Source organism: Schistocerca nitens, chromosome 6 (assembly GCF_023898315.1).
Source record: "Schistocerca nitens isolate TAMUIC-IGC-003100 chromosome 6, iqSchNite1.1, whole genome shotgun sequence".
Taxonomy (NCBI): domain Eukaryota; kingdom Metazoa; phylum Arthropoda; class Insecta; order Orthoptera; family Acrididae; genus Schistocerca; species Schistocerca nitens.
Genome location: NC_064619.1, coordinates 244,246,589 through 244,259,844, shown reverse-complemented (window position 1 = coordinate 244,259,844; position 13,256 = coordinate 244,246,589). Strand labels below are relative to the sequence as shown.

The window sequence follows — 13,256 nt, the reverse complement described above, 5'->3', positions numbered from 1 at the left end:
TGAGGTGTTATAGAAAGAAAGGTGGGCAGTCAGATGAAAACCAAACACTGACAGCAACAGGATCATGGAATGATTCCACCAAAAAGTAATCTCCACATGTGTTAAGACATTTATCCCACTGGGAGACAAGATGATCAATTCCTGTTTTGTAGAACGTGGTCGACCGCTGACAGAACCACAACCCCGCCCACTCTTGCACTTCTTTGACTGACTGAAACCATTGGCCACATGTCTTTCTTTTATGTTGCTGAAGATGCGAAAATTACATAGTGAAAGATCCAGGGTGTACAGAGGATCTTGCAGTGCTTCACAACCAAATCGCTAAAACATAGACTTCATCTGATTGGTAGTGTGGGGACGGGTGATATGGATCAATAGGGTGTTTCTGTATGTCAGCATTCGTGGGAGTTTTGACTTTATGGTGTGTCACAGTTCGTGCAAAGTGTCTTCAGAGCACTGCACATTGGTTGTGATTTCATGCTTGAACTCGATGAGCAGAGGTCCTCTGCAGTCGGAGGAGGAAGTCGCAATAATTCCTGCCCCCCCCCCCCCCCCCACACACACACTTCCAATCAAATGAAGACTATTTGGTTGGGAAACACTACAGCATCCTCCCTACAGCCCGGGTCTTTCACCTTGGGAATTTAACACGTTTGATGACCTGAAGAAAGACATGCATGGATTTTGGTTTCAGTGCGACAAGGAAGTCCAAGGGTGGGTGTGGTAGTGGATCTGTCAGTGGCTGACAGCATTCTGTAAAGCAGGAATTGATCATCTCATCTCCCAGTGGCATAAATGTCGTAACACTGTGGTGGTTACTTTTGCTTGGAATCATTCCATGGCCCACGTGTGATTGGTGTTCAGTTTTCATTGGACTGCTCTTTTGTGGTATAAGAAGCAACTGGGAATTGTGTTTGTTCTCTGTCTGCTGAACATTAATTTATTTTGAGCATCAGTGCTCAGAACATAGAAATTTTTTAGTATTATTTACACTATACGGGAACTCTCAAGTCAGTCTGTAGACTTGAGACCAAATTCTGTCAGAGACTCACACAAATCATGACAGAATTGGTTGACAGAAAACTTCCCGAAGTCTGGAAATGTGCACTCGTTCACCCGCTATTCATAAAAGATTACAAAATGGATTTAAATAACTATCAAAGTACCTTCCTTCTTCAAGTTTTATATGAAATTATGTTTCCTGTTTATCAGTGCACAGGAGCACTTGTAATTCTCAGTGAAAATTTGAGATTTCAATGAAAGTCAGAAGTAACGGAGCTACACAGATGTAACTGCTCTACTGATAGAAATTACTTCACATAAACTGCCAGCATTGCTACATTTTACTTTTACTACCTATCAGTATTCAGTCATTTCATAGAAGTCTTCGAAATGCAGCATTTCAGTTTATGTTAAAAGCTGTGAGAGGTTGGTGGTTTTTGAGGTAGAGAACTGACAAGTCACTATTTTGGTTCAGTACACATTTAATGATATACTGGAAAGTGTGTGACAAAAGCCAACCCACTTTTTTATGCCTTCAGACCAGCAGCAATCTCCACCCTTAACAGCATGATATGCTATGGAGCTTGGTCACAGATTGTGACATATAAAGCTGGATTGATCGGGAGCTCAGCTTTCTTTCGGCAGTTTTCTGCCGAACCATAATTTAGAAAACCTGTCATTATACAAGTAGTAGTAGTAAAGGCAAATTCTGACAAAAGGAGCATACTTGATTTATGCTTTCCTGATTTCTTCATGTCCCATTGGGTACCATTTTAATTCAGAGCTGGATTATTAATGTTTATTTGGAAGTTAAAAAAAAATTAAACATGTATACATTTTCTTGCTGCAATAATTAGGTTGGTTGCACTGTCACATTCTGATTAATATGTGTTCCGTATGTGTATGGAACAAGTAGTGAAAACATTGGCAGGTAAGTATTGATTTAGTGGAAAATGGTATTGAGTTTGAAAATTTGGAGATATGCACCTCTTTGTCCCTGTGTAAGAACTGCCATATTAACTGTAGATGCGAAAAAGTTGCACTTTGACTTCAGGACAATATTAGAAGAAACATGTAAGTCTGTGCAGACCAGCAGAAAGTTAGCAAAGCAGCACTGTTCATTACACTATGTATAAGCCAAGAGCAGTTTCACTTCTAAGATATTTGTTCTTTAAGACATTTGTTATGGTATGTTGTCATGTACACTGTCATAATTTTTCAGCATTTGCTCAGCTACTGTCTTGTTAACAATAAATTACTCATTTTGTTTAAGACCGTAGTCATTGTTATTGTTAGAAGATTACAGCATTTGTCCAACTGAAATAGTGTAAAGCCAGATGATGTAACACTTGGAGGCTGTTTTACCAAAACAATTGCCAGAGCCTATGAGTTTTCAGGCAAGAAAAAATTCCTATAAATTTTCTAAAAATTAGCATAGATTAAAAATGTCATTGTAGATTATAGAAAACAATGAGAATTAAATAATGGTTTCACCCACCTTATTCCCATGATTAAAAACCTATACTTATTGTGTGTCAGATATTTGTAAAATGTAGCTAATGCTTCAAAATTTGCCACCAACAGTTAAATAAGGTTGGTACTGTTGTGCTTTGTTGCTACAATTCATACTGTTAAATTGAAATAAGCTTCCGCATAATTAAAACCAGCGTTTTCTTGTTGCAGAACTCGCTGTTTGGTTCTGGAATTTATCTGTCTACTGAAATGTCAATGAGCCTTCCATACAGTCCAACTGGCTATGGGTGGGGAAAGAGTATACTAGGGCCATCTCTGAGTATTGTAGCTCTTTGTGAAGCTATTGACCATCCTGATGTACATTATCCACGGCCAGTCAATAAATGTACGTTAAACTGACAGGTGTTGGTATATGTCTATATGCATAGCATTATGTTTAAGAATAATACATTGTAATCTGTAAATGAAATATTGAATTATAAGCTACGTCCAATGACACTTATTAACTATAGCATCCAGATATTTTCCCCTCTCCCCCAGAACAGTTATAAGTGGTAGGTAGTTGTGCAAGCAATTTGATTGATACATTTACCATTTTCTTTAAATTTAAAAATAATTTATTGTCACATAATTTAACGAACATGTTGACAAGAAATATCCAACAACTTATGTATACAGTGTTGTTGATTTAATGAGCTCATTTTTTGACCTTGCACTTTTATTGTCACAGCAGCAGCAGCACCTTCTCATAAAAAACAAAAGGCACCACCCGATAGCATTGGTGGTGAAGTGCCTGAAAAATATATATTGGTGACAAACAGTGACCTCGTCAGAGTGCGTTACTTACTGGTGTACAATAAACCACAAGCGTCACCAGAAAGGTAGGTAGTATATGTGAGATTTAACTGTGTAGAATTGTTATATTTGTTGGCATTATTCTAGTGTATGTTCCTGAAAATTGAGATTATATGAAGAAATTGCTGGAAATAGCGATACAGTCTGTATACGGCATACAGTAACACAGAGGAATAAATCATTACTACATGCCCAAAATAATCATGTAGTTAAGTGCCTGACGCTGAGAAAAAGCTCCATTCATGAAGTGATCAAATTAAACAAGTTTTGAATGGGTGTCATAGTTGAGATACACTGAGTAAACTTGGCAAAAAGGGGAAACAGGAGGTATCTCTCCCAAAGAAGTGGCCTTGATGTTTGCAGCATGTATGCAACCATTCCACTGTAGAAATACTGCTCTAGTAATTTTATAAGTGGAGCATACATCTTTGAGGTTTAAGAATTCCTAGACGTTACAGTTGCTTTTAAGGGTACACACAGTTCAGAGGTTCTGGGATTTTCTATGACGGTCAAAGTTAGTCTAATATAGCACTGAATAATGCACTCTAAAAGATGCTGACAACAGCATCTGCTGATGTGTTATATCCTACAAAAACAAACAAGAATGCTTAGTATTACTAGGCCACTACAGGCTATGGTATAATAGTGTATGTGTGTTCTTAAATTGTGAGCTGCGTATTTATGTGGTAGCAGAGTTTGCCCATATGGATTAACTCAGTGGCAGGTGTGTTCTTGCACCTTTACTGGAAGGAGTCGGCAGCAGACCCACTATACAACCTAATGGTAAACTCAATGGAGAAATGCCTTTGAGCTGTGGGAGGAACAAATGCAAATGTGTGTGGACTCAAAGGATTCTAGCTTTGAACATATTTGGTAAGCACATACATTTGCAATGTCACTCTTGTCTATTTTGGGTCAGGTTTGGTACACAACATTTTCTGACAGAAAACAAGTTAGTGGCTTTTGCAAGCTACTCTTCCACTGCCGCTTAGGTGATTAGTTTTTATGAAAGATGTTATTATGAGAACATAGTTAAAGTATGAAAGAAACAAACACACGCCAATATGCAACACCAGTGTGTTACTTAGTTTTCCTTAGGAAAAAGTCCCTACCATATGGTGTGCCATCTGTTGACATATCTGCAATGCTGACGAGTCCTCTTACCATTATGTTGAAGATCATGAGGGGGCCTTTGCATACAAGCACTGCCTTTTGTACATGGACGACAGGCTGTATGCTCCAAATGTTTTGTGTACACTTGTTAATCAGTCCGTAACAACCATTGTCTTTATTATGAAGTACAACCATGTTCTGGAACAGCTGAATCACATCCAGTGCTTTACCTTTAACTAACCGTTGCAGTGCCCTGAATAATAAACATGCTCTTCAAACTGGTTGCCATCTGTTCAGAGTAATGTTTTATCACTTACTCACTTAGCTAATGAAATATCATTGTGAAAAATACAGATGTCAACCCATCTTATGGATCCACCCACTAACTACTGTTCCAGTCATCACATCATGTTGCAATAGAACATGTTCCAATAGAAGTAGGGTCATGTGATTTCTTAGTACAATATCATAGAAGTCAAATTGAAAATCTGAAATTCTATCAATCAGTGTATCTTTCCATCTATACAAAATTCAGCTGGTGTAACTGTCATGTCCATTGTTTAAATGATAGAAATTATCACCTCTGTTTGTGGCAAGCTCCTTGATCATTAAATATTATTTTGTTAGTCATTTGATGCCTTGCTTTTCCACAAATGATGATTTTAATCAAGCAGAGCTAATCTCGCCAAATATGGTATATTTATTCAGTTTTTTAAATAAATAATTAACTGCATGCAATAAAGATGATGTAGTGCTGAAATTAAAAAATACACAGCAGCAGAACAAGAAGAATTGTATGCTGCAAAAGGTACTTCAGTTCAGTAAACATTCTTCTTCATAGCACTGACTGTATGCTGTATAATTGTTGTTTGTTCTCCAGAACAAATGCAATGAAACATTGCCTTTTATAATTTCACCATCAATTTTGTCACCTCTCACCATTTCCTATCTCATCCAGTATTTTAAGATCACTGCTCCCCCCCCCCTTCGGGTCCGCAGTTTAGAATAGGCCCGAGGTATTCCTGCCTGTCGTTAGAGGCGACTAAAAGGAGTCTTAACACGTTACGGCCTTTATGTGATGCACGTATGCCAAGGAGTAGATGCCCGTCACCCTGGGGTATCGGGACTCCCAGCAATCCTGCCAAGTGGCCTTTGCTGCGGCTGGGTGGCGCGCGTGGGGATGGCCCCTGGTTGGAGTGGGTGGCATCAAAGCAGATGACACGCCATGAAGCATAGCACATCATCTCTTGCTAGTGGTGAAACACCAGCAGTCTCTAAGTGGTCAAGGTCTAACTTCAATGCTAAGAAATACAACCCCAAATAGCCCCCCCCCCCCCCCCCCCCCGTCCCTTCCTGGCCATACCATGGGAGGAACGCCAGGCCAAGGACGGCAGCGAAGCTTATTCACCTCGGTACGTCGTATGTAAGAGAGTTGATGGGGACTCTTTCTTGTCAATGAAACCTCAGTTATTTGTGGAGCATTTAGAGGACAAATTTGGGGAGGTGGGGGTCTTGTCCAAAATGCGGTAAAGGTCGATCTTGAGCAAAACAGCATCCTCTGCAAGGGCATTCCTTGTCTGTGACAAACTGAGGGATGTTTCTGTTTCCATCATGCCCCATAAGAGCTTAAATATGGTCCAGGGTATCGTATTTCACAGGGACCTCCTTTTGCAGTCTTGATGATGAGCTGCACACCAATGTAGAGTGGCAAGGTGTCCATTTTGTGTGATGCTTCCACCGGGGTCCAAGGGATAATCAGGTTGCCACCGGTTTCTTCATCTTGACCTTCGAGGGTGACATGTTACCCGAGAAGGTCCACGTGATGGTCTACCGCTGTGACGTAAAGCCATATATCCCTCCTCCGATGTGGTGCTTTAAGTGATGGAAGTTTGGCCATACGTCTTCCTGCTGTACTTCCAGCATTACCTGTCAGGATTGTGGACGTCCGTCATATTCCAATACTCCCTGTGCCCCGCCTCCCATCTATGTCAACTGCGGAGAGTACCATTTGTCTAGCTCCCCAGACTGCAGGATTCTCAAGAAAGAAAGAAAAATAATGGAATACAAGACCCTGGACCAACTGAGGCCAAGATAAAATATGAGAGGCATCCTGTGCATATGACATCAACCTACGCCGCCACTACGTTAGCGGTTCTACCATCTTCCATTCCACCGCATACAGTTGGCTCTCAGAGCCGTCAGACTCCACCTGCCCCTTCCCCCTCCCCCCAACCATCGGGGACATCTGTCCCCATTTCTCAGCCGGAGAAGTGTAAGTCTTTGGCTCCTCTCACCAGAAAGGGATCCCTTGGGTCACTCTCTTCCCAGGTTCCTACCACAGGCAAAGCTGACAACCGCCAGTGGCTGAAGCAACCACAGGTAGGGCTTCATGGTCCTCCTCAGTCCCCGAGACTGAATCAATGAAGCCCTCTCAGCCAGACAAACCTAAGGAGCAGTGAGAGAAACCTAAAAAGAAAAAGACTCCACAGAACCAAGGCACTGCAGTGGCGCACACACAAGCTCTGTGTCTGAGGATGAGGCCCTCAGACACAGTGGATGTCAATCGCACAGGAACTCATCTGATGGCAGCAGGTGACCCTGAGGTTCCCAGTTTCACGATCACATAATCCTCCACTGAAATTGCGGCAGTTTCTTCCACCACCTGGCTGAGCTATGGCAACTGTTAAGCTTTACACCTGCTTTGTGCATTGCTCTCCAGGAAAACTGGTTCCCGGCAATGCGCACCACTGTCTTCTGTGGCTATAAGGGATATTATAGGGACCGTAGCAACTATAATAGAGTGTCAGGTGGAGTTTACATCCATGTCCTGAACTCAGTGTGTTGTGAACCTGTGCCCCTTCAAACCCCTCTTGAAGCTGTAGCTGTCAGGATAAGGACGATGCAGGAAATAACTGTCTGCAATGTATATCTTCCTCCAGATGGTGCAGTACCCTTGAACAAATTGGCTGCACTGATTGATCAGCTCCCTAAACCTTTCCTAATATTACAAGATTTTAACACCCGTAACCCCTTGTGGGGTGGCGCCATGCTTACTGGTCAAGGGATGGCAGAGGTCGAGTTAAATACAGGTGCCCCCACACATTTCAGTTTGGCACATGGCACATATTTGGCCATTGATCTCTCGGTTTGCAGTCCTGGCCTTCTCCCATTTATCCACTGGAGAGCACATGACGATCTGTGTGGTAGTGACAACTTCCCTATCTTTCTGTCACTCCCCTGGCACCATGCCCACGGACACCTACCCAGATGGGCTTTAAACAAGGCAGACTGGGAAGCCTTCACCTCTGCTGTCACCGCTGGATCTCCCCTGCATGGTGCCATTGATGTTGTCTTTGAGCAGGTCGCTACAACAATTGATGGCGTGTTATCTACCAATGCAAACGTGATTGTTGAGCACTTTGCTGAGTACTGTGCTCGAGCCTGTGCGACGGAGAACTACCCCCCAGCCTTTCGTACCCTCAAATGGCGAATGGAAAGGAAAGTCCTCTCGTTCACTATACACCACAGTGAATCCTATAATGCCCATTTACGGAGTGGGAGCTCCTCAGCACCCTTACACATTGCCCCGACACAGCTCCTGGGCTGGATCAGATGCACAGTCAGCTGATTAAACATCTCTCGTCTGACTACAAGCAACATCTCCTCATCATCTTCAACAGGATCTGGTGCGATGGCATCTTTCCATCACAATGGCAGGAGAGCACCATCATTTCGGTGCTCAAACCTGGTCAAAACCTGCTTGATGTGGATAGCTACCAGCCCATCAGCCTCACCAACATTCTTTGCAAGCTGCTGGAACGTATGGTGTGTCAGCGGTTGGGTTGGGTCCTGGAATCACGTGGCCTACTGGCTCCATGTCAGGGCAGCTTCCGCTAGGGTCACTCTACCACTGATAATCTTGTGTCCCTTGAGTCTGCCACCTGAACAGCCTTTTCCAGATGACAACATCTGGTTGCCATCTTTTTTTGACTTACGTAAAGCATACGACACAACCAGGCGACATTATATCCTTGCCACATTGTATGAGCGGGGTCTCCGGGGCCCGCTCCCGATTTTTATCCAGAACTTCCTGTCGCTCTGTACTTTCCATAGTTCCCCCTGTATTCAGGAGAATGGTGTTCTGCAGGGCACTGATAGAGTGTCTCTATTTTTTGTGGCTATTAACGGTCTAGCAGCAGGTGTAGGGCCATCGGTCTCCCCTTCTCTGTATGCAGATGGGTTCTGCATTTCGTACTGCTCCTCTAGTGCTGGTGTTGCTGAGCGGCACATAAAGGGAGCCATTCACTAGGCGCAGTCGTGGACTCTATCCTGTGGCTTTCAGTTTTCAGCTGCGAAGTCGTGTGTTATGCATTTCTGTTGGCGTCACACTGTTCATCCAGAACCAGAACTTTAGTTTAATGATGATTCACTCACTGTAGTGGAGACATATCGATTGTTAGGACTGGTTTCTGATGCCCAATTGACTTGGCTACCTCACCTTCGTCAGCTGAAGCGAAACTGCTAGCATCACCTCAATGCCATCCACTGCCTGAGCAACACCAACTGGGGAGCATATTTCTCTACCCTGCTGCAGCTCTACTGAGCCCTTGTTCAATCCCATCTTGACTATGGGAGTCTGGTTTATGGATTGGTGGAACCCTCAGCATTGCATTTACTCGATCCAGTGCACCACTGTGGCGTTTGCCTAGTGATGGCAGCTTTTACAAGTCCAGTGACCAGTGTCCTGGTGAAGGCCAAAGTCCCTCCATTGAAGGTTAGGCGTGCACAACTGCTCGCCAGTTACTTTGCACTCGTTCTTAGTTGCCCTGTGCATCCAAATTACCGTCTCCTTTTCCTAACCATGGTGGTTCATCTCCCACATTGGCAGCCCAGGTCAGGGCTTATGATTGCGGTTCGCGTCCAGTCCCTTCTGTCTGAACTGGAGTCCTTCCCATTACCACCTCTTCTCGAGGTCCATTCATGTACACCTCGATGGTGTACACCTAGGCCGCAGATTCTTCTGGACCTTTTGCATGGCCCTAAGGACTCTGTTAACCCTGCGGCTCTCTGCTATCACTTCCTTTCGATTCTTGACATGTACCGGGGCTATGAAGTGGTTTACATCAACGACTCGATGGCTGATGGTTACATATGGCTGCTGTGTTTTCACTGCAGAGCTGACGGCCATATCTCGTGCTCTTGAGCTCATACGCTCATGCCCTGGTGAGTCATTTCTCCTGTGTACTGACTCCTTGAGCAGCCTACAAGCTATCGACCAGTGCTACCCTCGCCATCCTTTGGGAGTGTCCGTTCAGGAGTCCATCTATGCCCTGGAATGGTCCCGTCGTTAAGTGGTGTTTGTGTGGACCCCAGGACATGTCAGAATTCCAGGCAACGAACTTGCTGACAGGTTGGCCAAATAGGCTATGCGGAAATCGCTTCTGGAGATGGGTATCTCCGAAACTGACAAGTGTTTTGTCATACTCTGCAGGGTTTTTTGGCTTTGGGAGACAGAATGGCATAACAGTACGTACAACAAACTGTGTGTGATTAAGGAGACTATGAATGCGTGGAAGTCTTCCATGCAGTCCTCTCACAGGGAATCAGTTGTCCTCTGCCAGCTCCGCATTGGCCATATGTGGCTAATGCATGGTTACCTCTTCTGTCACGAGGACCCACCTTGGTGTTGCTGTGGCTCACAAATGACAGTCGTCCACCTCTTGCTGGACTGCCTACTTTTAGCCACTCTGCGGCAGACTTTTAACTTTCCCATCACCCTACCTTTGGTGTTGGGTGACAATGCCTCAACAGCAGCTTTAGTTTATGTCAGTTTTATCATTTGATCTAAGTTTTAACGCATGTCCTTTGTCCCTCTGTGTCCTCCATCCTAGTGCTTTTAGGGTGGAGGTTTTACTGTGTTGCAGAGTGGTTGTCTACTCCTTTTTATTCTCTTGTTTTGATCTCTTCTACATGTTTTTTGCATCTCTCTGCGGTTTTCTTGTCCGATTCTGTCCATTTTAGCATTTGTTGCCCTTCTGTCATTCTTGTGGTTTCTCCTTTCTTCCAGCTGTGTTTTGTATGTCTCGATTATTTTACTCCCACCTTTGTGGAAATGTTTTAATCAGAACGAGGGATCGATGACTTATCAGTTTGGTCATCCCCCCCTCCCCCCTCTTTTAAACCAACCAACCTTAAGTTCACTGCTGTTCCATTAGGTGGTATGTTACCGTCAGTTTGTGTTTTACAGTAATGGTGGTCGTGCCAACTTGTCAGTAGTTAGCTGATGTACAACTCACCTGTTTATTTTATTCTGAGCAGGAGTATATTCTGCCCTGAGCCAACCCCAATCAATATTTTAATAAACATTTTTCTGAGGAGCATCATTATTTTTTTTTTAATCGGTACAAGATAATAGTAACAACTGGGTGGACATATTACTCTCCTTTTTGCAGAAGTTCTCATTTATAATCATTGATAAATTACTCATACCTCTGACTATTTCTTACATGCATTTCGTGTAACATTATGATACTGTTTTCCTCCAACGCACAAAAAAGAAAAAATACAATTTATGATCATAGGCACTTCAGATTAAAAAATGAATTAATTGATTAATACATAGTTATAATTTCAAGTCTTAGTTTGCAGCTGCCAACTCACTCTCAGCACTCCATAAGTTTCACATGCTTTCTTCTTTAAATGATTTGCATTTAATGACATGGTTTTCTGACATACCCTTAGTAGAATTTGTAAATTGTTGTATTTTATTCTTGTAATGTTTATTTGTGAACATAGAACAATACATGTAATATTTACATTCAACAATGTGCAGGGTTGGCTGGACTGGTATAACATCATGGGTACAGAATCATAAGTTACTCACATTTATTATGGGCTACTGCATCCTCCTCGTATCTGTTGGGCTCTCCAACAATCAGGTTCTTCAGAGGCACCTGAGACTACTATTTCGTCGACCCAACTGGAATTGGAGTTGAATATTTGTGATACACATAAAAAGTTGTATTTTATTATGATTAAAGGTGTAATATAATAAGTGAAGTGCAATTTGTGTGTATACTTCAAGTGAGGCTTTGTGATTGTTACATGTTGTGACACTGAAATATCTAGAGTGTCGGAGTGCAAGCATTCTTCAAATTCTGTTTTTTATAAATTCATGTATATATTGTGAAGTGATGAGTACAAACTTTTCATACTGGAAAGACATTTAACTAATTATTGACCCATATTTTTTTAACAACATTAAGACTGATGAGAATTTTTAAAATATTGATCTCAGTACAGTCACAATGCTTAATGTTTTAATGCATTGTTTCTTTGATTAATACTCTAATGTGTGTCTCTCTCATTTCTTACAATGATTACTTGTGTTATCCTGGTTTCCAACCCTCTGTCGAATTCAGTAGCTAAACTAACTCTGTGGCAGCATTGAGCAGTGTGTTTCTGCAACATGACACTAGATGTCAGGTGAGTTATATATTTTTCACTGTTTTTATGCTCATTTATGTACTAATGTTTTATGAAGTACTGATTGATTTATTTAACTGAGTACTGTTGTGATGTTTTAGAACCAAGGTGAGTTCTACATAGACTCAGGTGTCATCTCTCTTTTTTTGTTTACCTAAATGTTTTGCTAATGGCCCGCATGGATCAAGATAACAGAAAGTAGACTAAGGAATTTTTAAGGTACAGTATTTTAGTGAACTTTAAGAACTGAGAATTATTTTACCAGTTAAGGCTCCTTTAGTAGCACTAATGTTTTGTGACTAACAAAAATTAGTCCTACATGCGATACTGTGAGAAAGAAAATGCTGTGCTGTGCTCTGCTATGATGATGTGTGGTTTTCGTTTATTCCATGCAATCAGGCAGATTGGTTCTACCAGTATGTTCTCTCTCATTGCTTATATTTCAGAAATATTGTAACAACATTTTCTGTATCTCAGTTGACTTATGATTGGAATACTAGTATGGATTATGAATTTGCAAAAACAATAAACGAGACTCACAATCAGAGAGAGGAAGGAAGAGGGGATGGACAGGTGGGGGAGGGAGGAAAGGGCATAGACAGAGGCAAAGGGGAGATGGACAGAGAGAGGAGGGAAGAGGAGATGACACACAGAGGGAGAGGAGGGGAATGGACATAGAGGGAAAGAGGAGATGAACTGAGAGATGTGGGAGTGGGTGATGGACACAGAGAGGAGGAGGGGGGAGGAGGAGGAGATAGACAAAGTGCGGGTTTGGAGAAGATGGACAGATAGAGGGGGAAAAGAAGATCAGGACATATGTTTAATTCCCAAACGTATTTAACAATTGCTGGGTTCACTAGTAGCACATAACATCACTCCTGGCCTTGACAACAGCCACAGTTTGATGAGGAAGAGTGTCCACAAATTTGTTCATGTGTGCCGTATCCAATTAAAGCCACTTGTTGTTGATTTGGCCCTATAGTGATATCTAACTGCAGGATGTTGATTGCTCCATTTCATACTCTGCTACAAATAATCTCAGTTATTTTCTGTGTGATGAGGATAGGTAATTTAGTGGGCCAGTTGAGAAGTGATTGAGTCCCTGAGTGTTCATCAAACCAGGAATATATGTGAACAAGGTCCTATGTCTACATCCACACTCTTTGCATCACCTTATGGTGCATGGCAGAGGGCACCTTGTACCATTTCTGGTCTTTCTCTTTCCTGTTTCACTTGCAAATAGTGCGGGGAAAACAACTGCCTGTATGCCTCTGTACAAGCTCTAATTTGTCTTATTTTTGTGTCTCTTTAAGCAAAATGTATGTTAG

At 42.3% G+C, this 13,256-nt stretch overlaps 1 protein-coding gene across 2 annotated transcripts in view; it reads left to right on the top strand.

Moving 5' to 3' along the window:
• LOC126262213 (protein mono-ADP-ribosyltransferase PARP16) overlaps window positions 1–11,663 on the top strand; it is a 49,444-nt gene extending 37,781 nt beyond the window's left edge. The window contains exons 4-6 of one of the 2 annotated variants that reach the window (XM_049958646.1): window positions 2,686–2,860; window positions 3,209–3,356; window positions 11,276–11,663. In XM_049958646.1, coding sequence (XP_049814603.1) covers window positions 2,686–2,860; window positions 3,209–3,356; window positions 11,276–11,438 — 486 coding nt within the window. In that variant the 3' untranslated portion in view covers window positions 11,439–11,663. Of the gene's footprint in view, window positions 1–2,685; window positions 2,861–3,205; window positions 3,357–11,275 lie in introns of both variants that reach the window. The other variant, XM_049958645.1, reaches the window with a different exon arrangement.
• The last annotated feature ends 1,593 nt before the right edge of the window (window positions 11,664–13,256 follow it).